The sequence below is a fragment of the Osmerus mordax genome, chromosome 4 (assembly GCF_038355195.1).
Source record: "Osmerus mordax isolate fOsmMor3 chromosome 4, fOsmMor3.pri, whole genome shotgun sequence".
Lineage (NCBI taxonomy): Eukaryota > Metazoa > Chordata > Actinopteri > Osmeriformes > Osmeridae > Osmerus > Osmerus mordax.
The window spans coordinates 14,211,811-14,238,054 of NC_090053.1; the positions used below are offsets into that span (position 1 = coordinate 14,211,811).

Genomic DNA, 26,244 nt, shown 5'->3' on the forward strand with positions numbered 1-26,244 from the left:
TACTTCTCCCACCGTCTGTCCCCCGCAGAACGGAACTACGACATCGGCAACAGGGAGCTGCTGGCAGTACGCTTGGCCTTGGGGGAGTGGCGTCACTGGTTGGAGGGTGCGTCCGTGCCTTTCTTGGTATGGACTGACCACAAGAACCTGGAGTACATCCAGTGGGCGCTACGACTTCACGCTCTCGTATAGACCTGGGTCTAAGAACGTCAAGCCCGACGCGCTGTCCCGCCAATTCGCCGTCCCGGCTGACGGCTCTCCACCAGACACCGTCTTGCCTACAAGCAGGGTGGTGGGGGCCATTGTCTGGGATGTGGAGGCACGCGTTGGGCAGGCTCTTGCTGGAGTCGGGGTGCCCGTGGGGTGTCCGGAGGGTCTGCTCTTTGTTCCCGGGTCGGGCAGATGTCCTCCAGTGGGGTCACTCTTCCAGGCTCACGTTCCATCCCGGGACGAGGAGGTCGTTGGCAGCCATCCGCCAGCGCTTTTGGTGGCCGAAGATGTCCGTCGGTTCGTGGGGGCCTGCTCGGTTTGTGCTCAAAATAAAACCTCCAATTCGCCTCCCGCTGGTCTGTTACAACCCCTTCCTGTCCCTTCCCGTCCCTGGTCGCATATTGCCCTAGATTTCGTCACGGGTCTTCCTCCATCTAGTGGCAATACTGTGATTCTCACCATGGTGGACCGCTTTTCTAAGGCGGTTCACTTCATTCCCCTTCCCAAGCTACCCTCCGCGAAAGAGATGTCCAGGGTGGTCATCGACCACGTCTTACGGCTCCATGGCATGCCGGAGGATGTGGTCTCTGAAAGGGGGCCCCAGTTCACCTCTCGCTTCTGGAGGGAATTCTGTCGACAGATGGGCGCTACCATCAGTCTGTCGTCAGGGTTCCATCCACAGACCAACGGCCAGACCGAGCGGGCAAACCGGGATCTCGGTCGGGCACTTCGATGTATGGTGTCAGCAGCTACCGTGGGTGGAGTATTCCCACAACTCTTTGCCGGTGTCTGCAACTGGGCTTTCTCCGTTTCACTGTTGGCTGGGTTACTCACCTCCTCTATTTCAGTCCTAGGTGGCCGAAGCGGCGGTTCCCTCGGTCCAGGCGTTTGTGCCACGGGCTCGCCGTACCTGGAGGAGAGCCAGAGAGGCGTTGCTCCGTACCAGGGACCGTACCAAACAGATGGCTGACCGACGCCGGACTAGGGCCCCATCTTACGTCAGTGGTCAGAAAGTATGGCTCTCCACTAAAGACCTGCCGCTGCGCGCTCCCTCCCACAAGCTGGCTCCCAAGTTTATTGGGCCCTATCCCATCACCAAGGTGGTCAGTCTGGCGGCGGTCAGGCTTCGGTTGCCTCATGGGCTGCATCGCATCCATCCCATGTTCCACGTGTCCCATGTCAAACCCGTGTTGCGCTCTCCCCACTCTCCTCATGTCCCTCCTGTCCCGCCGCCTCCTCTTATCGTGGATGGCGCGCCTGCCTATGTTGTGCGTCAGATCCTGTCCTCTAGGAAACGTGGACGGGGTTTCCAGTACCTGGTGGACTGGGCAGGTTATGGCCCAGAGGAGAGGTGTTGGGTGCCGGCCCGTGACATTCTGGACTGCTCGCTCATCAGGGATTCCAACGTCGGAGTCAGGTACACCCCTCGGGGGCGCCGGGTGGCGCTCCGGGGGGGGGGGGGGCAAAGTGTCCGTTAAAAGCCCCCGCTAGGTCACTGTGTTTCATGGCAGCGCTCTTTCTGTTAGCAGTTTTTTCCTTACCACCTGTTCCCTGTTTTGCGCTGATTACACCCCTTATAAATACCCTCTGTTTTCCCTCCTTCTTTGCCGAAGAGTTTTGTTTTACTTGAGACCTGTTCTGGATCCTGCTTTACGCTTTTTCCCCAGCCACGTTGAGCCGCTGCGTTACCCCTCCCTGGACACTGGATTGCCTTCCCAATCTCGGACCCTGCCTTTCCTGACCACGTTTTTCGGATCATCGCTTTTTGCTTTCCTTCTACGGCTTGTTTTCTGTTTTGGTTCCAGAGCTTTGCTCGTGAAGTTTTCAGTTTTCCTTCAATAAACTTTCCGTTCCGCACTCCGTTTTTGGGTTCTCCTTGCAGCCAGCCGTGACAAGTGTGTTCATAAAGTCATGTTTTACCCCATCTTCCTTGGAAATATCAATGTTAAAATCACCAAGGAGTATACAGTCTTTTATTTTGCTTATTCAGTTTATGTAATATATCTTCCAGTTTACGGTAAAAAGTGTCAACAGCAGAGTCTGGTGGGCGATGAAGTACACCGACAATACATATTTTGTCATTATTGTTAATCTCAATAAATAAAGACTCACAGTGGTCATCCTCTAAGTAAAGATCACAGGTTTTTACTTGTAGACTGTTAACATAGAGGCAGACACCTCCACCTGTTCTATTAGGTCTATTCTTAATCTCGATGGGTACAACCTACACATTAAGTAAATCTACATATGAGAAATCATTAAGCCAGGTTTCACTACACCCAATAACATCAAAATGCCAACTTGAATTAGACAGTAAAGAAACTAAATCAGAATTATGTTTGTTTAAGCTTCTGATATTTAAATGTAACAATGAATAATTATATATATCATTTAATGGTTTTAAGTTATCAGGGTCAAGAACATGCAACACGCGGTCATTGCTGCCAGCTCGCATTTTAGTCTCTTGAAGATGAAAAGAAAAAATGTCTCTCACCTCTCCGCCCTCTCGCTTGCCATCCTCGTCGCATGGATTTTGGGCAAACTATGATCTTAGGTGTTCCACGGTGGCAAGGAAGCGATGAAGGCTTCAGCCTCAGCTGCCGTGGGAAAGTGTTTCCTCCATCCCGACTCCAGCTTGACGTAAAGCCTGGCCGGGTACAGCAGGACCGGCTTGAACCCTCGCTCGTACAACTTCGACATGACCTTAAACTCATTCCACTGCTCCATAACCTCTGGAGGATAATCCTCAAACACAAGGATGGAATGATCCCGGAACTTCAGTTTACCCCTCATGGTCCGGGCATGGCGGATGATCTTGTCCTTTTCCTGGAACCTGAGAAAACGAATGATGACTGGTCTTGGTTGCTGGTTAGGTGGAGGTTTAGGTGCCAGGGCTCTATGAGCCCGTTCACACTACACAGGCAAATCGAGGACCCCTCCAAGGACCTCCTCGAGCATCCCGGCGAAGAAAGCCGTCGACCCAGGCCCCTCCATGGATTCAGGTACACCTATAACCCTGATGTTGTTGCGCCGGCTCCGTGACTCGAGGTCGACAACTTTAGTTGCTAATTTAGCATGGTCTCTCTGTAGCTTGGTGATAGCTTCCTTGGCAGCCTTCAGGCATACCTCTTGCGCGTCACCTTCACTCAAGTATTTTGAGTTTCTCCGCATGTTCTGTCACGGTAGTTAGGACACTGTCCAACTTGATCTCGAGAGCTGAGAGAGTTTGTTTAAAGTCCTCGGAGATGGCGGTACGATGAGACTCAAGCAGGTGGGTGAGGGACGCCATGGTGACCGCCTCTGTGTTTATGTTGGTCTGCACCGCTTTAGTTTTCGGCATGGTCATGGCAGCTCAATAGCAGAACAGCAAGTTAGTAAATTTACTACTTAAGGTTTAGGAGAGAGTTAGGTTACAAACGGTGAGTTTAAAGATAAACGAACATTAGCACGAGTGCGAGACGCAGCATGTCTTCACCTTTTACCACATCAAGTCACACGTGATCCCTTACAAAAAATAAGTATATTAAAGTATACTATAAGTATACTAAAATATGGATAGTACACTTTTAGTTCACTTTTGATGTACTTTTAAGTATGCTTTGAAAATAGTTCACTTTTGATATACTTTTAAGAAGTATGGTTCGAAACAGAAAATGTTATAATTTTTTTCTGGAGTAGGATGTACGTTTTCTATTATTATACAGCAAAAACAGTCAAAAAATGTTTTAAGTACATTACAGGTTAAATTCTTTAGATCCATCTCATTCTAATTATTCATGTCTAGGAAAATCTATTATGCATTGCACATTGAATCTTTTTTCGTACTGAAGCTGTAAGCTTAATTACTGCCAAAACATTTTGAAGCCCTATATACTCTTATACTAATAATTATCAATTGGAGTATTCATGGAAAAAACGTAAAAGCTACTTGAGAAAGAAGCAGACAGAAGGCTTGCATTGTGCATTTGAAAGTTATACTGTCAAACTGACTGAAGAACGAAATAAGGACGTGAAAAAATGAAGATAGCGTGGCTCATTGTCTGTTCAATTCCCATGATGCAAGGCAGTAAATAATGTAAAAATTTGCTGATAAGTTTTCCATTTGTTCGAAATAAATAACTTCATGAATTTCGTTTTTTTAATGTGTCTGCTTAGAATGTAGTGTTTTGTTGCGTGGTAATTGGGTGTGCTTTGCCTTCGGCAAGGGCACAACCTTTGTTCTCTCACATATATATTATTATTGGGTGTGCTCAAGCCTTCGGCGAGAGCACAACCTTTGTTCTCTCACATATATATTATTATTGGGTGTGCTCAAGCCTTCGGCGAGAGCACAACCTTTGTTCTCTCACATATATATTATTATTATTTTTTCTTTTTTTCTTTTTGCCCCCCTAAAACTCAGTCAATATTTGGCCTACATAGACAACGTAGGTGTCAAAAGTTTCGTCTTGGTAGCGATTGAGTTGCTTCTATTGGAATTTACGTTCTGTTGCATGGTTTAGGCTTATGTTAAGTTTTTGTGGCGAAAAGTGAAGCTAACGGTGGCTAATTTGCTAGCCACAGTCACTGACGTTACTAACGTCACTGCGTCACTAACGTCACGAAAACACGCGTGACTACCTTTGACAGAACATTCGTTTAGCATCTGTTAACTTGGGGGATAGCTAGGCTAACTATAGCTTTACTGCAAGGCAGCTGCAGAAACGCCACAAGAAAAGAGGCCAGGGTGATAACTATTTACTCATTTTACTTTGTGATATGACACACAATTGTGATGTGTAATGTACAATATAAGCTGATATTATTAAGGAAGTACATCTACTTTCGGAAACAGTAGTCTACTATTTCACTGAAGTATTAGCATCATGACATTAGCCTGTGTTGCCCGGGCAACACATACTACAGTGGTCTATAATGTAGCGTTATCTGTTTTCAATCGTTAAAATAAACATTCCTCACATATACATTTTCGTTGTAGGATTTATTCTGACATTAGTAAACGATTTGTTGGTAAAATTACCATTACCTGTGGTTTCAAACCAGTGTAGCTCACTGCAACGCTGTAGCTTACGCGAGACACACTACAAAAACATCTACACTACTGTACACAGCTGTTTAGGAAGTCAAACGGCGACAGAACATGTTCGGCACTCCCCTTACTTACTATCTACTAACCTGAACTTCATTGCCACAGCCTAAACGTTGTCAATCTGTTCATGAAAATAATTAATTTCAGCCTAAACCGTACAACGGAACGTTAAATCCAATTCAACCAACGCAATCGCTACCAAGACGAACACAGCAGTAGTCTAGTACTGTACCGTAGTAGTACAATTTACCGGGGCAACTTCTCCACACAGGGCTATATCGCATTTTGCGTTGTTACTGACAATGGTCGCTACCAGTGAGCTTTTTATGAATGAGCGATTTTCCACTAAATAAATGTCAAGCTTATTTACGTTTTTGGGGGCATATTTTCAGTTAGCAGATGGTACTGTTTGAATCGCGATTCCATCTTCTACTGCCGGGTAACGTTGTAGAATAATCTTCAAAGGGGGTTCTTTATTAATGAATGAATGCAATGAGTAGGCTACATGCCTGAAAATATCACGAGAAGGGAAAAACTTAAAATGACGTTTAAGTCATAGAGATTAGGTCAATTTTTACACCGGTCTGCCAAATTTATTCGTTTTGATTCAACGATGAGGCAGCCTCTTGCAGGGGAAATGAGAAGACATCTATTTCATTCTACACTTCACTCGTATTTTCAGTTGTAAATGAGCAGCAAAAAAAAAAATGCTTTTAAATCTATTTAATCTTTATAAATAATAAGTATGCATTTTCATATAAAATATACATAAATCAGTTGTAAAAATGTCATTCAAAAACGGACCCCTGTGCAACCGACGCAAGCAAGCACACCCTACAATTTCCCCAGAAATTGTACCCTCTCTAGTTGTCATTGTTGTGCCAGTTTACCATTGTAACCATGAGTTAAATGAGTGTTACGTTTCATAAAATGAGCTGGATTATTTCAACATTAGTCCACACGCAACAATTAGCTTCTTTCAGCTAAGAATCTGTGGTGTCACTTGGGAAAGGCCCCCGTTCTCGCCAAGTGACGCAAGGTCAGCGGCGTGTGAAGGGCCCCTAAACATTAAAAATGAGTAAATCTGAGTAATTTTACATTTATTACGTTTATTTCTTGAGGTACTTGCATTAATTGAAAGTGCACTAAGTATTGCAAAGTATACTTCATGACCTGAAAGTGCACTACACAGGCTACTGTACAGTATTCAAAAGTAAACCTCAAATACACTATAAGTGTACTTTAAAATGTACTACAATACCTAAAAAGTGGGCCAATTCAGTTTACTTAGTACAAAAATAGTATATAAATAAGTACACCGCTAGTACACTGCTAGTATACTTTTTATACTAAGTATACTTACAAAATAAACTTGAAGTATATTTATTTTTTGTAAGGGATCTTGGGGGCTAAGGACTAAGAAGAGGGGGGTTTGTTTGTTTATTTAAAGGAGATACTGTTTGACATAGCTAGAAGGAAGAGACTGAGGTCTGGTGACCATTAGCTTGTCACCTAGTAGGGGTAGGGTTGATGTTGTAAATGTCCATTGCAAGGGACGCACACATAAAAACACGCACGCACACACGCGCACCAGGTCTATGCAAGGGAGTCAATAAAAGAAGAGCCATAGGACATTTGCAAGCATTGTTTTAACCAATGAGTGTCAAGAGCGGGTCTGTTTAAATAGGTAACTAGAACAACATGCTAGTGGATAAACTTTGTAGCACAATGGCGTGTGATGTTTTTGTCTCCTTGTGGGCCAGTCGCAAGCAATAAAGCTTTCTTAACTTGTTCACCTACTGACTGTGCAATGCTTGATAGATTAATATTTCTGAAAGTAATGCGTAATGATTTTGTGTTCACTCAACTGAAAAAGTGTGATCTATGTGGCAATAATCCTTTCAGCTTGTCTCCTTGGCCCATGTCTTAGTCTTGCTCGGATTACTGCTGCCATTTCACCAGGAGGCATATGCGAGAAAACCCGCATCCTAGTTTATACCTGCTTTTAAGAGGCGCAGAATTTTCACCGCAAAATAGAGGCGCACTTTCACGGGTGTTTTTTGTACATACCGTGGAATACATAATTAGGCGCACTTTACGCATCCCCTCCCATCTCTTTATGGGAAACTCCCACTTTCCCCTTGACCCTCCCGTGAATGCATATGCATGACACGGAAAAGCGCAATTTGCCATTTTCAGTTCCCGCGACAGGCACTCTGCGCTTTTACCTCAGTGCAGCATGTTTGTACATACCTCGCCATGCTTTTACGCGCAAATACGCCTGAAGTGGGCGCAAAAGCGTTAGTACATGAGGCCCTTAGACTGCAGAAGTTGTGGCAAAAAGGGTCACATTGAGCGTGTATGTAAAAACAAAAAGGGACAGTCAACCAGAAATACTGAACAAAGGAAAAGTGATTTCAGGAAGTACAAAAAGAGAGTGCACAAACTGGATCACACAGAGGAAGACCAAAGTGACACCCCATCTGAAGGGGAAGAGTCTTTGCATGTTTTTTCTTTTTCAGATGATGGGCATGGATACTGGGTTACACCGCTACTGGACGGAAAGGCAGTACGGATGCAAGTGGACACAGGAGCAGCTGTATCCTTGGTGTCTGAGGTTGTATACAAGGAGAAACTACATCACCTCACGCCACAGCCAACGAAGATCACCCTGAAAACGTACACTGGTGAGACTGTACCAGTGAGAGGAATCGTGACTAACAGTGAAGCTCAACAAACAGAAGGTAAAGCTACCACTCTACATTGTGAAGGGCAGTCAGCCAGCTTTGCTAGGACGCACGTGGCTGGAAAAGATCAAATTAAACTGGCAGGAAATTCATATGGTTGCAAAAGTTGAGGACATAACCTACAAGGAATATTGAGAAAACATGATGAAGTGTTCAAGGGAGAACTTACATTTACATTTTACATTTAGTCATTTAGCAGACGCTCTTATCCAGAGCGACTTACAGTAAGTACAGGGACATTCTCCCCGAGGCAAGTAGGGTGAAGTGCCTTGCCCAAGGACACAAAGTCAATTGACACAGCCTGGAATCGAACTGGCAACCTTCAGATTACTAGCCCGACTCCCTCACCGCTCAGCCATCTGACTCCCTTGGAAGTATGAAGGACATAACAGTTAAATTGACAGTGAAACCAAACGGCAAGCCCAAATGCTTCAAAGCCAGGCCTGTCCCATACGCCATAAAGCCAAAAGTTGAAGCTGAACTAGACAAACTAGTCAAGAGTGAAGTACTGGACCCAGTAAGTGTTAGTGAATGGGCTACACCAGTTGTTCCAGTCATGAAGAAAGACGGATCCATCAGACTTTGTGGCGACTTCAAAGTTACGGTTAATCCTGTCTTGACAGCTGAACAATATCCATTACCCCTCATTGATGATCTGTTTGCTGGTTTAGCTGGAGGACAGAAATTCAGTAAGATTGACTTATGTCAGGCCTATCTTCAGATGCATGTTGACGAAGAGTCACAAGAACTGTTGACCATAGTGACTCACAAAGGACTGTTCAGGTACCGGAGGCTTCCCTTTGGGATCACCTCAGCCCCGGCCTTGTTCCAGAGAGCTATGGACCAGATACTGAGTGGGCTCACCGGTGTCCAGTGTTACCTCGATGACCTTCTCATCACAGGTAAAAACGAACAAGAGCACCTAAGAAACCTTGACGCCGCTCTACAGAGACTGGAGGACTGCGGGTCTGGACGGGCAAATGTGAGTTTTTCCAGTCTTCAATTGAGTACCTGGGGCACATTATCGACGGTGCTGGGCTGCACAAGGCACCATCTAAGGTAAAAGCTGTTGAGGAAGCTCCATCCCCGCAAAATGTGAGTCAGCTGCGATCATTCTTGGGACTACTGACGTACTACGCAAAGTTTGTGCCGAACCTAGCAAACATGCTAAAACCACTGCATGAACTTTTGAACAACACCACCCGGTGGAAGTGGTCAGACAGATGTGAGAAAGCTTTTAAGGAAGCTAAAAGAGCCTTAGTCCATTCAGAAGCCCTCACTCACTTCAACCCTGACTTGCCACTACAGTTAGCTTGTGACGCATCGCCTTATGGTGTTGGTGCTGTGATCTCACACATAATGCCATCAGGGGAAGAAAGGGCAATTGCTTTCACATCACAGACTTTAAGCAAAGCAGAGAGCAATTATGCACAGATAGTGTGAAGCACTCTCTATAATCTTCGGAGTAAAGAAATTCCACCAGTTTCTGTTCGGAAAACGATTCACGCTGCTCACAGACCATAGACCACTCACCTCCATCTTTGGTCCCCACACTGGAATTCCATCGCTCGCAGCCAACCGCATGCAGCGATGGGCCTTACTGTTGTCTGCTCACCAGTATGACATCAAGTACAGAAGAGCTGAGCAGCACTGTAATGCAGACGGCCTCTCAAGGCTTCCCTTACCTGTCTCACACACAAAGCACTCCCAGGCTGAAATCTTCTACTTCAAGGAAGTGAGCAACGCCCCAGTTACCTCAGCCCATGTGAAGAAGTTCACCCACACTGACCCACTGATGTCTGAGGTCATGGACATTGTCACTCATGGGAGAGAAGGAGAGCTGTCAGACAGCCTAAAGCCTTACCTGGTGAGGAGGAACGAGCTCAAAGTTCAGGCTGGATGCTTGTTATGGGGTTTTCGAGTCATCATCCCGCCGCCACTCAGAAGGCAGGTGCTTGAGGAACTCCATTCAGGGCACTGTGGCATGGTGCGAATGAAGGAGATTGCGCGCAGCTACTTTTGGTGGCCAGGCTTAGACGCAGCTATCGAAGACAAGGCCAAGTCATGTTCTGCATGTCAAAAGATGAGAAACATGCCTCAGCTAGCGCCACTAGACCCATGGGACTTCCCAGTGGAGCCTTGGCAGAGAGTCCACATGGACTTTGCAGGTCCACTTGTCAGGGTGTGAGGAGGGGTAGGACCCAAATGCAAGGGAGTACACAGCCATACTGAAAACAAAAGGGTTTATTCCCGAAAAAAGCCAGGGACACGGATAGGGTACTCACATAGACAGGTAAGGTAATGACAAGACAAAGACCGGACACAAAACAGAAACCTAAATACACAGAACCAAACGACACACAGGTGGACACAATGACGCTAACGAGAACGAGACACAGGTGAAGACAATGACAGGGAAACACTAGGACAGGGCAAAACCAAAAACGGGGGCACGGCTGTGGCCGTGACACCACTGGAGGATCGTATGTTCTTAGTCGTAGTTGATGCACACAGCAAATGGCCAGAGGTCACCATAATGAAGAGCACTTCATCAGAGAAAACCATCGAAGAGCTAAGGTCCATCTTCAGTCGCTTTGGATTGCCCACGCAACTCATTAGCGATAATGGCCCGCAACTGGTGTCTGGAGAGTTCCAGTCATTCATGGAAGCAAACGGAATACAGCACATCAAGGCAGCTCCCTATCATCCTGCCACAAATGGCCTAGCGGAAAGATTTGTGCAGACAATGAAGCAAGCTCTAAAATCATCACAAGGAAACGGATCACTCAACAAGCGCCTGAGCACCTTCCTGTTGACCTACAGAAACACCCCCCATGCTACAACCAAAGTGGCCCCTTCGTTGGCCATGATGAAAAGGCAACTGCGCACACGACTCGACCTTCTGAGGCCACTGAAGACTAAGCAGGTCGTACAGACGCAACAAAGAGCACAGGTAGAGAGACGGAGCAAAACAAAAGACAGAAGCTTCAGAGCTGGAGAGAGAGTTCTTGCTCGGAACTACTGTAAAGGTCCAAAGTGGATACAAGCAACAGTTGTCGCACAAACAAGCCCTGTGTCCTACACAGTTCTAACACCAGAGGACATCATCTGGAGGAGACACGTGGATCAACTGTTGCCAGGAACCAACCTCAGTGATGACTCAGGTCAAATGGCAAACCCAGAACAGCTACTGGAGCCATTCCATGGGTTTGAGCCATCATCTGAACACCCACTGCAGCAACCTAGAAAGATGGAAAGTGTCACTCACCTGAAACAGTGGGTGTGCCTACTCAGGGTACTGATGCACCCCAGTCTGGGCATACACCATCACCACTCAGACTCAGAGACAGTGGGGCTGTAGACTTACCTGTACGTCGTCATAACCCCACAAGAGAACAACAACCCCCTGACAGATTGAACCTGTAGTCTAGAGACTAACCTCCAACAGTGGGGTAGAATACACCCCAAGGTTAAGTCTGGGAATTGAGGCAGTCTACCCTCTTTCCCTAGTTCAGGAAATTGTATTTTGTTAATTGGGTAAATGTTATTTTATAACATTGTTACAAGTAAAAGGGACTGTTTTATTCAAATGAAAATAAAGTTTCTTAAAGGTTTAAGACTGTAAAAGAGAATAATAAATACAGTGAATATTACTTTCACTTATGGGGATTTAAAAGTAAAGGGGGAGGAATGTTGTGTATCGATATTCAATTAAGTTTGTTCCATCAATAAACTAGGCTAAATCATTGCCAATAAACTAGGCGAAATCATCACACATTATACCTATGCCTTTGCGTTAGCAAGCTAAACTAGTTTACATGCATACAGTCTAGGTGTTTTCGCTATCTAGCTGTTCTAGCATTCCTTGCAAATCAGCGTAAATAAAAAGCAGATGAGCTAGTCTAGCTAACATTGACTAGACGGGCATGATTTGCATAAAGCATTTCACCAAGGACGGTTTTGAAAACCTGGGACAATGTAAAGCAGGATTTGCTATGAAGCTGTTGCTGAAAAGAGGTGCGTTCCGACCTTATGTTCATCACAACCGCAAGCTGTAGTATTATTTTGTCGATAAGTTATTAGCAATGCTAACGTATCCTGTATCTAGCACCTGCCTTTCTCCAGTTCTTTCAAATAGATAATCTAGACAGGCGTTAGTAATAGGCTAGACTGCTATTCGTTTTCTGGCTATTTTTTCGGAAGCTTCCCTTCTAATGCCGACTACAGCTAGTCTAGCTAGAGTCATTTGCCAAGTAAGGTATGTTAATGTGTTTAGAAACATATTTAGCATTCTACCTATGTTGAATACAGGAGACGTTAGCATTGCTAATAGGCTAACTGTTAGCGACAAAATAATACTTACAGCTTGCGTTTGTGATGAGCATACGGTTGGAACAGCACCTCTTTTCAGCAACAGCGGCTTAGCAAATCCTTCTTTAAATTGTCCAAGGTTTTCATTCAAAAGTTTCCTTGGTGAAATGGTTCGAGCCAATGTGTAATTGAGGGTCGAATTGCACAGGGATCTTCTCATAGACAAACATCACAGCCCGTCGAGTGTTTGGTTCCCCCAGCTAGCAGGGAGGAATCGGCCCAGAAGCGGCCCTTTTCCGGCCAGCCAGAACTTAATGAATCGGCACAGAATCGGCTGACGGACTCGGGCCGGAATCAAAATGAATGACCGCCCAGAATCGGCCCATGTAAATCTGGCCGATTCCGTGTACCGGAATATAACCGACAATGCCAGCATCTCACCAGAATCCCCCCAGAAGCGGCCCGATGGACATTTAACTAAATTTAAATGACCCATATGTGGATTTTTTATATAAAATATTACGCTACTATTATTCATTTGACACAGGCCTACAAATTCATCCCAATCCACAACGTTTTTAACGCTGATCAATTTCCTTTCACAAAGTATCGATAATACTAGGCTACTTAAAAAGGAAAAACTCATAGGCCTAGCCTAATTGAATAAAAAAATTATTTTTGGGTTTACAATCTATTTTGTAAAGCTGTGCCAGGTATTCTGGGATGTGCATCACTCTTCGGTCTGGTCACTTCTCCCTCGCTCTCTCCTTTTTCTTCCTCCATCTCTGTCTGGGGATAGCTGCATCCATTGCTTGATGTACTTTTCTATTTCCGCATCAGGAACTCCGGGGGCCTGTACTACGAATCAAGATCAACATGCTCTGGATCACTTTCAGTTACCCTGCTACGTGAAGCGTAACAATCGCAATCACGATAAGTGGTATCACGACGGCGGTTATCATCTCTCTAACGCTGCGTTCACACTGCAGTGTTTTTTAACGCTCTGCATCGCTTGCCTTCCCACAGTACACCACGCTCGGGGGCGTGTTAGACAAGTTAATACAGAGTTGTAGTTCTCTAAGGTCACTGTTGTAGTCATGGCCAAGCGTGCAGATTTGGGTTCATGTACTCACAATATCGATCAAAATACCACGTTTACACAACATTTATGTAAGTGCAAGATTTTACTAGTGCAAGATTACAGTAGAATACATGTTACGCCACCGGTCACTCAACCAGTCGTTTGTAGGCTGGGCTAGCGAGCTAGCAGTGGCACAGAACAGTCACGTAATGTGACGAGACTGAATTTAAAAGTAGGCTATAAAAACACACTAGGAACACTGACGACATCGGCAACCATGCACCATGCATTATTAGTTTAATGTAATCTTTAAATTCAGGCTCATCACATTAGTAACTTTGTTCTGAACAGAACTGGGTGTGCAGACACATACGAAAAGTTTCTCCTGCATCTTGAAATTGTGAAACCTAGAAATGTTTATCATGACCAACGGTTGCTACGTTACAAGAAACAAGAAACCAATCCGATTGGCCAACGCTAGCGTTTTCACGCTCCTCGTTTACATAAAGTTGAGAAAATCCAACTTGCAAGCCGACGCCCCGCGCCGCCCGCTCCGCTGCAGTGTGAACGCACTGTTACTCAACCCAGATCTTTCCAATCTAGAGACGTGCGCGTACACATAAAAGGGCGGTGTTTTCACCGTATGTCCAATCGCAAACATGGACAGAACAAGAGCCGCATATTTTACTCAGGAGGAGCAAACGATAATTATGGAAACTTAGCAAACGCACAAACATACAATACAGGCAAAGAGTAACACCGTCGCGGCTGCCAAGTCAAGGAGAGAAAGCTGGCAGAAAATTGCAGACGCTGTTAATGCGTACGTTACATGACTTATTGATATCACTGGCCCAGGCACAAGATGTTACATAATTACACTTGTGCGTTCCATAACGTTAAACTTAAGTTGCTGTAATATTTTAGTTGCAACCCTGCCAGTGCTAAACGGTCCTGGGAGCAAATAAAAAAACAAATATAAAAACATCATTCAAACCGGTAAGTAGCAGTAGGCAATACTTGCACATATGTTAAGGCCAACAAGTACAAGGCTGAGTTGCCTGAGTCAGTCCCTTTTGTAGGATATTGGTATAAGAGCGTCTGCTAAAATACTAAATGTACAAAGGGCCTATAGAACAATTAAATCGCTTGCAGCCAACAGGAAGAAAAGTGAGGTGAAGAAACTGGAGGGGGCCCTCCTCCACAGGACTTCACTCCTACCGAGGAGCTGGCCCTCTCCAGCAATCAGGGTCGCCCCATAATGGAAGGAATGGAAGGGGGCATCTCTTCAGACCCTGGTGGCAGCATATCCGACACCCAGGCATATGTACAGGGTATGTTTCAAGTAATCTATGTGACCATGTTCATTCAACAATTATTTATGAATATTGTAGGAGTGAAATGTATTACTGTTCTCTGTAGTGAAAGGAAATACAGTGGTGTTGCTGCCACCACCCACTGTCATCCCACGGTGCCATACAGAGGTAACAGTGAAACTAATAGTCATACGCCAGTATGTATGCCATATGTGGTTGCTGAATATTGATCAAATATGACATTCACTTTCTCAGGTGGAGGCCCTAGATGAGAACGCCTGCTCAGAGAACGCTTTGGGGGTACGCTTTTCAGTTTTTTACCACTTCCAACACAGATGCTGAGAGGGTGTGAACGTGTGGCTGTGATTGAAGTGTCTGTAATGACTTGCTAAAGGTGGTGGTCAGAACATGAGACACAAGTCCTTAAATTGCTCATTTCAAATATGACTCAATTGATTAAATTGCTTTGGTGTTAAACTCAGCAGGAAGAGGGACTTCTTCCTCCCCCTGAGCCTAGGGCCTCCACCTCAAGGTCAAGCCAAAGACATGGGGTAAGCAATGAACCTTGAAACACAGTAGTCAAATGGACACCTTCAACTTTCTCCAAGTGTGCATTGCAAAGGGACAATGCTCTTTATTTGTTTCAGGTTGGAGCAGACAATGTGAGGGCCCTCTACAAGAGGACCCTGGAGCTCGATATTGAGCATAAGACTATTAATAAAAAAAACAAGGCTGGAGATTGAGAAACTTCAGTATGAGAAGGTAGTACATGACTGAATGTATGAATGACTTACAATCAACTTACAGTTACACTGACAATCTTTTTCTGTGTTCCTAGGAAAGGGAGAACGCATGAGGAGGATGCATTTTGTTTTCTAGGTTTTGGACTTTTTATACCTTTTTTGTGGCTTGTCCCCAAAGATTTCTTTTGTGCCTTAGTCCTTTGAGGGGGTTTTCAAAATTTCTTTCTTTCAATGTTCTATTTATTGTTTGTGAAAATTGAAATAAATGTAAAAAAACATCAAAATTCTATGAAAGTAGTGAAATCATTTATTTAACTTGTGAAGAGCATTGCATGGTACCATACACGTTGTTCTTTTTGGTTTGAAATGTTTTGGTTGAAAGAAACCCCAATTTCTGATATGGAAATTATTAGAAAATGGGTCAAAGCAACCCAAATACAAAAGGGTTAAGGGGAGACACCCCAGTGAATAGGGATAACATATCAACATGAAACCTCCCCAGTTGATAACTAATATTAGGTCAAATATTGTTTTCAATACTAGTGTCCTGTAAATGTATGTTTCAATGAGCAAATGATGCATTAAGTTGTAAAATATAATATAATTTGCATACATTTCCAGCACGGAAATCAGAACATTGGATGAAGACAGAATGCAAATCCTTGTTTCATTTTGTCACCATATTAAGAGTCCAAAGTTTCTACAGAGGGCACTCTGGATATCTTTCATCACTCCATAATCCGAATATGGTGGCAACATTAAATACATTTATATTTAGTCATTTAGCAGACGCTCTTATCCAGAGCGACTTACAGTAAGTACAGGGACATTCCCCCAGGGCAAGTAGGGTGAAGTGCCTTGTCCAAGGACACAAATAAAATATACATAGCTCAAATGCTATGGAACCAAAATAGCCCAACTGAAAAGTAAAGGGTAAAGAATGCCGCTACATGACTAAATGTAAAGAAAAATGGCTTAGCCTGTCTCCCCTTAAACAAAAAACTGCCGCGTTATAGCGTCTCTCACGGCCCTGCCAGTAGGGTAGTCGAGGGTGATGGGGTCTACTACATCTGGGGGTTGCTGGCTGACAGGTGGGGCTCTCTCCCTTCTTATGGAGGCCACATTGTGGAGCACGACACAGGCTGTCACCACTTGACAAGCCCGGTCTGGGGCCACTCGGAGGCCACGCAGGCAGTTGAAGCGTGCTTTCAGGATCTCAAAGGTCATCTCTATCTCGACCCTTGTTCGGTTGAGGGCCACATTAAAAGAATTCTGTGGCCGTGTGTTGGGGTCCGGATAGGGGGTCATCAAAAAGGGCTGGCAGGCATACCCTTGGTCCCCTACCAGCAATCCACTGAAGAGCCCTGAAGAAAATTTATATTAGCATAATCGGTATAACAAAATGCAATACAAAATGTTAGTTACAATTGCCATACCTTGCTCTAGTCTGTGGCACAGTGCAGACTCCCTAAATATCTGGGAGTCACGGACTGACCCAGGCCACTTTGCCTCAATGCTGGTCACCAAGCACTGATGGTCACAAGTCATCTGCAAAATAATCTTGTGTTAGAATCCATCCACATAACAACATTAACGTGAGGGAAACATCAATGTGCATTAGAAGGACTCCTCCTTTACCAGTATGACCAAACATGTGTAGCCTGTCCTGCAGCAATGGGGATATGGGTGCAATCGATTGCCCCAATCACCCTTGGGAAGCCTAAAGAGTTTGATGAATTTCAATATTATTATATATATATATATATTTCATATGCAAGATTATTTATAGATGAAGTTTAAATTTAAGGGAATATTTACCTGCTATTTCATAAAAGCCCTCTTTTATTGTCTGCGTGGGCAGGTGCCCTGGGAACACAACAAATGTGTCCACGTGTGCCGTTAGAGCAAGCACCACCTTGCGAATAGCGCGGCAGAACGTGTTTTTACTAAAGGCCGATTTATACTTCTACGTTTTTACGGATACGGACACAGGGAACGCCCTCTCCGACGAGGAATTCCCTCTCCGTGCCCTCTCCGAGCCCCTCGGAGAGCTCTACGTGCACCTCCTGATTTTCCTGACTATCCGTCTGTCCGTCCGTCATTTTACGGATACCCCTTGGCTGTGATTGGTCCGTATTAAGAACCGCTTGCGTCAGGGGCGGGGTTGCAGTGATAAACAGGACGAACAGAATCCTTTGACCGCCATTGCTGTAAGTTTTTACAATTCATATTTCAGCTAAACAGTACATGTAAATCAGCATCTGAATTAAAATGTGACGAGAAATGGGCAGTGTAGTTGCTGAAAATGTGCGTATTTTATTGATGAAACGGCTAATTTGTACATTTGCTCCGACTTCTCGATAACGTAGGTAAATAAACACTCGATGACGACTTACAAAAAAACGTTGTGCCACCTACTCTTCTGGCGGTGAATGGTTTTCAGCACCCACAGCCTTCGGAGTACTATAAATTCAATCAATCCGTCCGACTCCGTCCGTCAGTCTGTCCGTAACGGAGTCGGAGAAGTATAATTCGGCCTTAAGGTTCTCCGCATCACCCACACTGTACATGAAAGTACCCGTTGCGAAATACCGCAACACTACGCATACAGTCTGTGGGACTGTGAGCGCACGGCTTCGATGTGTCGCATTTGCAACATACGGCTCAAGAAGCTGGCAAAGATAGGTCATTCCCTCAGCTGAAAATCTATATCTTTCATAAAGATGGTCATCATGGAATGCCAACGGGTTTTGCCGGTCTCTAAAAGTTCTGGCTCTTCTGAGCGCACCTCTCACTATCCGCGCACCAAGCTCCACGGGGTTTTCCACGAACGGTGACGCCATTATCCTCTCAAGAATGAGTCAGTGGGCGGGGTTTTTATACCGGTTGATCTCTGATCTCCAACTTAACCTGCTCCCGACCAGGTTAGCCGTTCAGCATGTGTTACCATGGCGATCTACCCCGGTAACAAGTGATCCTCCGTCGTAGTACAGAAAACCCTGGATTGAACCTGAAGTTACCTCGCTAACGCCAAATCTTGATTCGTAGTACAGGCCCCGGAATGGTTACGACGCACAGAACCTTATTAGAAAGAGAGAACATTTAACATGTATTCAAATAGTCCCTGAAATATTACTACTCATAGTCAATGGATATCCCTTATTATAATTTTTTTAATTAAGGGCCCTTTGTAAAATATTTCCCATTCATTATATTCTTTCTTCCACAGAAACTGTGTTGTCATATAAACTGTGTTGTTATTATGAATTTCCTTTGCTGACAATCAAAACATCAGCCTGTTCGATTTAAATATCCTGTAAGGTGGAAATAAAAACGAGTTTCAAGTTCACCACACCACAGAATAATGTGTTATTAACTACCCATCCAAATTCGAATGAAAAAAAAACACTGACAAGTATGTTAAATTAGGCTTTGAAATCGTAAGAAAATCATCAGTCTTCTCTGTTCGAGAGTGGGGGGGGCGTGTCGCCTGAAGGAGCTGAAGCTCGGCCCCCTCGCTGGAAGGCACCGCTTCTCTCAATTAAGCTACCTACAACCCAGATAATGGACGCTACGTCAAGCCGAACAAAACAGTATTGAATTAGAATGTATTTGTTCAATTAGTGAAACATACAGATGCATATAAATGAAATATTCCCCCGAGCTGTAACACAGGAGTAAACATTTACAGCAGAGACAGCAGACAGTGAGCTCTCCAACTACTTCTAGCACATTAGTTACCATTTCACCAAAATACCATCATTCTACACCGAGTAGCCTAATATCAAGTTAGCGGTTTGCACTAATTAGTGATGAACTGCTGGCGGCAGTGGATGGTCTAGGTGCGACCGGAGGATGAACGGCCGGGGGGGCGATGCTCGGTACAGCTCCGCGCTGCAAGAGAAGCCGTGTGTTTGTGAACCCCGTCTGTCTCTGGTCCATGTTAAAACTGTCCGCCGTGAAATGGTCAGTGGCGCAGAGGCGGCTGTTGGAGTTTATCCGAAGCTTTCCATGAGCGTGGCTCTTCACAAAATCTATCCACCTATTTTTCCTTTCATTATCAACAGGGAACTTAAATGGAGTTGCAGTGCAGCTGGAGTTCTTGCATCCAGGGAAGATGCAGTTGCGGGTGTTGGGAGACATCCTGAAGCTAGCTAGCTAGCTGATGTAAGCAGTACAGCAGGAGGAGCCATTCAGTGATCTGACGTAGATGGGGCGAAATGACGTAGATAGGGCATTTTTTGGCTCCGCCCATTAAAACCTGATCTGTAAACGGAAGAGAAACTGTTCTTCGGTTTAACTCCACATTTCAGTGCGACAAAGTTTTAGTGCTTTGCACATGCTTTCAGGAACTCATTTCACACGTATATAATGTTCTTAGAAGCAAAACATGGAATTTTCTTTTCAGGATCTTTAAATAAACATTTCTGTGACGTTGTGTGTCTGCACCAGCCAGTGGTCATGAAACTCTTACCGATGACAACACTTTTTAAGGCAAGAGGTTCAAAGGCCTGTTTCCCATTGGCCCCTCTCCAATTAATTTTCATGGCCAGGGCATTTGTAAGGAGCTTTGCGAGGATTCTCCACACATTCTCCTTGGTGGTCATCCCTCCAGACAGTCCCAAATATGCGGTCTGAAAAACAAAAAATGTATATGATGATTATATCACCAATTTGAAGAAAGCTTATGAATTGTAGCCTACTCAGTCAGATTGTGGGTTGATTACTTTTCATCAATACATGTGACAGTTTATAATGTTTTGGTTACATAGCAAGTTCTTTTTTATGCCTTGGTCTGAAAGTTGTCCCTCAACTCTCTTCAAATCTTCGAGCGAGGACATTGGAAGTCGAAGGTCGGTCAAATCTGGAACTTCATCCAAATTTGAATCTGGAGCTTTTCCTGGTGGGGTAAGGGATAACTTATTATGCTTGTATATAATGCTATATACAATTAATGGCACAGGCATACTGTGCTGCCTTCCTTCGTTTAATTTGTTTGGGTTGAAACTGTGATGTTATTAATTGGGTGTGCTCAAGCCTTCGGCGAGAGCACAACCTTTGTTCTCTCACATATATATTATTATTATTCTTTTTGGCCCCCTAAAACTCAGTCAATATTTGGCCTACATAGACAACCTAGGTGTCAAAAGTTTCGTCTTGGTAGCGATTGAGTTGCTTCTATTGGGATTTACGTTCCGTTGCATGGTTTAGGCTCAAGTTACGTTTTTGTGGCGAAAAGTGAAGCTAACGGTGGCTAATTTGCTAGCCACAGTCACTGACGTTATTAACGTCACTAACGTCACGAAAACACGAGTGACTACCTTTGGCAGAACATTCGTTTCGCATCTGTTAACTTGGGGGATAGCTAGGCTAACTATAGCTTTACTGCAAGGCAGCTGCAGAAACGCCACAAGCAAAGAGGCCAGGGTGATAACTATTTACTCATTTTACTTTGTGATATGACACACAATTGTGATGTGTAATGTACAATATAAGCTGATATTATTAAGGAAGTACATCTACTTTCGGAAACAGTAGTCTACTATTTCACTGAAGTATTAGCATCATGACATTAGCCTGTGTTGCCCGGGCAACACATAGTACAGTGGTCTATAATGTAGCGTTATCTGTTTTCAATCGTTAAAATAAACATTCCTCAAATATACATTTTCGTTGTAGGATTTATTCTGACATTAGTAAACGATTTGTTGGTAAAATTACCATTACCTGTGGTTTCAAACCAGTGTACTGTTCATTCTACACTTCACTCGTATTTTCAGTTGTAAATGAGCAGCAAAGAAAAAATGCTTTTAAATCTATGTAATCTTTATAAATAATAAGTATGCATTTTTATATAAAATATACAGAAATATCATTTGTAAAAATGTCATTTAAAAACGGACCCCTGTGTAACCGACGCAAGCAAGCACACCCTACAATTTCCCCAGAAATTGTACCCTCTCTAGTTGGGTGTGCTTTGCCTTCGGCAAGGGCACAACCTTTGTTCTCTCACATATATATTATTATTATTCTTTTTGCCCCCCTAAAACTCAGTCAATATTTGGCCTACATAGACAACGTAGGTGTCAAAAGTTTAGTCTTGGTAGCGATTGAGTTGCTTCTATTGGAATTTACGTTCCGTTGCATGGTTTGGGCTTAAGTTAAGTTTTTGTGGCGAAAAGTGAAGCTAACGGTGGCTAATTTGCTAGCCACAGTCACTGACGTTACTAACGTCACTGCGTCACTAACGTCACGAAAACACGCGTGACTACCTTTGGCAGAACATTTGTTTCGCATCTGTTAACTTGGGGGATAGCTAGGCTAACTATAGCTTTACTGCAAGGCAGCTGCAGAAACGCCACAAGAAAAGAGGCCAGGGTGATAACTATTTACTCATTTTACTTTGTGATATGACACACAATGGTGATGTGTAATGTACAATATAAGCTGATATTATTAAGGAAGTACATCTACTTTCGGAAACAGTAGTCTACTATTTCACTGAAGTATTAGCATCATGACATTAGCCTGTGTTGCCCGGGCAACACATACTACAGTGGTCTATGATGTATTTGTTTTCAATCGTTAAAATAAACATTCCTCACATATACATTTTCGTTGTAGGATTTATTATGACATTAGATTACAAGTAAACGATTTGTGGGTGAAATTATCATTACCTGTGGTTTCAATCCAGTGTATCACTGGAACGCTGTAGCCTACGCGAGACACTACAAAAACATCTAGACAGCTGTTTAGGAAGTCAAAGGGCGACAGAACATGTTCGGCACTCCCTTACTTAAATCAAAAGTCTATCTAACTACTAACCTGAACTTCATTGCCACAGCCTAAACTTTGTCAATCTGTTCATGAAAATAATAAATTTCAGCCTAAACCGTACAACGGAACGTTAAATCCAATTCAACCAACGCAATCGCTACCAAGACGAACACAGCAGTAGTGTACCATAGTAGTAGGCCTACAATTTACCGGGGCAGCTTCTCCACACAGGGCTATATCGCATTTTGCGTTGTTACTGACAATGATCGCTACCATCGAGCTTTTTATGAATGAGCAATTTTCCACTAAATAAACGTCAAGCTTATTTACGTTTTGGGGGGCATATTTTCAGTTAGCAGAACATTATTTCTGTTGATAATGTGTTTGTCAGGACACACTCCAAGCAGCTAGGTTAACATTTCGTAGCTAGCTCTCTGTATACGCTTATTATTTGCATTTAGTCATTTAGCAGACGCTCTTTTCCAGAGCTACTTACAGTACAGGGACATTAACCCCGAGGCAAGCAGGGTGAACTGGCAACCTTCAGATTAATAGCCCGATTCCCTAACCGCTCAGCCACCTGACTCCTCCATATTATCGAATGTGAGAGAGTGCTTCTGTTTTACATACATTCGCAGTAAGCTGTTTCTTCATGTTCCTTTGCTAGCATGTCTCATTGTGTTTGTGTACTAATGTATGCTTCCATTCCTGTTTGTATTTTCAGTTTTACAAAAATATCAAGAATCTTCAGTAAACATCTAAAGTCAAGCCTTGTAATTACTTGAGATCTTGAGTGTTAGCTACCTGTCTAGCTCTGCATAGAAGCGCACCACAAGGGCAGAATACATACCGAGGGAAGATGTCTGCTAAGGTAATAGTTGTCTCGAGTCAAACAGAGTTAACTGCCAATCAGAAAACATCACCAGCGGTAATCTAAAGACCACCCAGTGGTAATCTAAAGCCAAACTTTTGATACAATTTAAGATCCCTGAATTATGTTCCAGTGGGTCAGGGGAATACAATTTTCGCACCACCAGTTTCAGACCTCTGGTGGGAGCCACAGTAACACTTACGATCGCATAGCTGCTGTTGAATGTTTGGCTCAGTCCTTGTTTGTGTATTGGAGGTCCCAGGTGTCTCTCTTCTGTCCTCTGGAGGTCTAAAGACAGGTGCAGGTGGCAAACCTTTAGAGGTGACTGACCGGTCCTTCCGTGGAAACTTGGCACTTGGTTCATCCTCACTTTCAGTGTCACTGAATATTTGCGTATTTCTGCCCCTGATGTTCAAAATATAAGGTTATTGAACTTGTAAGGATGACCAGTGAAGTACATTCATGTTGATATTTAGCCTATCCACTGAAAGGTTTTTCTTATCAAATTAAGTTGTTAGTTGATATACCTTCCTTTTCTCTTCATGTATGCAGGACGGTCATCCTCCTCCTCTTCTGTCTGCAGATCAGATTGAACCACAGCCATAGGAAGCTTATGGCGAGCCTCTTCATATGTGTCTGTTAGAGAATATTTTAATAACGTGCTGTGTTTAGAATGCAGATGCATATTGTCTCAGTAGGTTGATGTCACTTATAATTACCGGTAGTTGACTGGAAATATAAGTTTAACTCACCTCTTGTGTACCTGATGTTCACATCAAACAGACCCCATGTTTCGTCAGGTGTTTCTTGACGTTTCACTGCACTTGTGCAGCGTTCTGTGGAGGAATAAGGCGGCCAGTAGCTCATGCCATCCTGGACCCATGATGAAGGCACAACTTTGGTTTCCTTCTTCTCCGCAGAGATAAAGTCCACAATGTGAAACATGCTGTGTACATTGAGAATGAATTAGCATATTTATTAACTCCACAATTAGCTCACTAGATTGTGTAGGATGTGGTAGGTGAAAACATGTACCTATGTGTTTTATGATTATTTGAAAGACATGTTTTACTTTCCCATGCTTGTTGGTGACTTATGTATAGGCTAATCAAAGGTTTGCAGTGTAGATCCCTTAAATATGACATGAATGACTTTAGACACACTCATGCACCTTTGTAAAGACACATTTGTATTTATAATAGTTAAACACCAATTTCACACAAATATTGTTGTAGTATTTGTAAACACTATTCACAAACTTTAAAAACATTTGGGTAAGGTCTGGTTCCATATTACAAAAAAAAAAGTCCTGGCATCCAAAATGTTTTACATATAATAGTCAAATACAATCAAGTATCTGCCAATATCTATTGGACTACCGGTACAGATTTCATCTGTTAACCTTCCACTAAGTGAAGAAGTGGCATGCCCACAAAATGGCAAGAGCACATACTTTACAAGGCTTTCATCTACCTTGACACATTTCAAGTTTGAAGACATATCTGACAAAAGAAAGACTCCCAACTGTGAGGATTTAACTGGGTAGTCAAAAAAGTCTGTGACAGAAGTGAACTCATTATACACAACATAGTGGTCCCCTTCTATGCAAATTATATTTCTAACTAAACCTATACTGTCTTTGCTTTTGATGCTAGGTCTCCAGTGACAACCTTGATGCAAGATATATTTCCTTGTATTCACTGACTGTACTGGTAACATGTTGTGGGATAGGACACTCATTGTGATATTTTTTCACCTTAGGGTGAGAAATGTCACTACAACAATCAGAGGTTGAATTTTCCAACTCTGATATCCGTCTTATAACTTGTGCCACAGGAAAGTGTGGACTTCTAATCATTTTTTTTATTTGACCTAAGAAGTTTTCAAAAGGGAAACCCGAGATATTATCAAGATGACCGTGTTGTTGCACATCATCACTTAGATGTATCAGACCATGCACATTGTATACCAAATTCTTGTCCCCATAAAGCTGGCCAAAGTGTTCTACAAAAGACACTAACAAAGTTTTAGCAAAACAGCACATCTGAACAGATAGTGAAGGACTAGCAAGAATTGATATTGCGACTGAAAGGAGCATGAAATTATTGTACACTGGTTCACTCAAAAGGTTGTACAGCACAACCGGCCCGGTGTATAACAATAATTGTCTGAATTCAGTAGCCTTCCACCTGTGTCTTTCAGCAACAACCCTAGGCTTTCTTGCAAACTCAGAGGGAATATAGCTTTTTAAGTTAAGTAGATGTTGAGACAACTGAGTGACCCTCTGAGATGATAACCGGGATTGAAGTGGACCAATGCTGCCAGTCCATAGCTCTAACAGTTTTCTTGTCACTCCAAGACATACAAGGTGCATGTAGTCATGGGGAAATGCTGTTACCATACCAAAATTAAGTATGCTTAGTGGGGATGTCTCCTTGTGATGTTCCTCATCTGACTGTGCATTGAAGCTACTATCGGTTCTCAGGGCACATTTGGTCTCAGGAAAAGTCATTCTACCTTGAAAATGCACACCATATACTGTACATTTATCACACCCAGCATAGCCTGAGTGTGACTTGATACCTTTGATGAAAGCCCGTGCACATTACAGAACTAATAGTAATAAAGAGTTGTTTTTCTTTAAATGTAAAGCCAGAGTGCAGTTGTTTAGCTTCTTTCACCAAATCTTTTAGATACTCTGCCAATGAATTAGGTTTAAATGTTCCACCAAAAAGTGCAATCAAAAAGGGTTTCTTAATGTTAAATCCTTGGATCAGTCCCAATATGGGCAAAGAGGAAGCCCATCAAAATTTAGTTGTAATTTCAACGTATACCTATTTGTGAGTTTCTGCCAAAGTTTGTCGAGTGTGCTAGATATTGAACTTAACCCTCGTGCTGCCTTCGGGTCACATGACCCAAAGGTTCATAACGAACCATCGTTGTGTTTACCCAGTTTTACCCAATACAAAAACAAATAAAAAATAATTTTGTAACCTTTGCAATGTGGGGGGTCTGCGACAGCCCAACGGTTAAAAGAAAATGCTTCACTTTGTTTTTGTATGAGGTAAATTTGTCGCAATACGACGGTGGGTCACAATG

General features: G+C 43.5%; 1 protein-coding gene and 1 long non-coding RNA gene across 2 annotated transcripts; both read right to left on the bottom strand.

Moving 5' to 3' along the window:
• Positions 1-16,484: 16,484 nt before the first annotated feature.
• LOC136941578 (putative nuclease HARBI1) lies at positions 16,485-18,337 on the bottom strand. Its single transcript, XM_067234117.1, has 3 exons — positions 18,290-18,337; positions 16,931-17,042; positions 16,485-16,858 (listed from the first exon to the last, which is right to left on the bottom strand). Exons 1-3 carry the CDS (start codon positions 18,335-18,337, stop codon positions 16,485-16,487), a joined length of 534 nt encoding a protein of 177 aa, XP_067090218.1.
• Positions 18,338-23,353: 5,016 nt separating this feature from the next.
• On the bottom strand, positions 23,354-24,018 carry LOC136941847 (uncharacterized). Its single transcript, XR_010876557.1, has 3 exons — positions 23,898-24,018; positions 23,673-23,781; positions 23,354-23,550 (listed from the first exon to the last, which is right to left on the bottom strand). It is a non-coding gene; the product is annotated as an uncharacterized lncRNA (long non-coding RNA).
• Positions 24,019-26,244: the final 2,226 nt, after the last annotated feature.

Bases quoted from the DNA above. Each gene is read 5' to 3' on its own strand.
- LOC136941578 (XM_067234117.1), bottom strand. From the start codon at position 18,337: ATGGCGTCACCGTTCGTGGAAAACCCCGTGGAGCTTGGTGCGCGGATA. The intron at 17,043-18,289 runs GTGAGAGGTGCG...ATTATTTTGCAG, and splicing joins TGGAGCTTGGTGCGCGGATA to ATGACTTGTGACCATCAGTG. The intron at 16,859-16,930 runs GTATGGCAATTG...AATTTTCTTCAG, and splicing joins GTGCCACAGACTAGAGCAAG to GGCTCTTCAGTGGATTGCTG.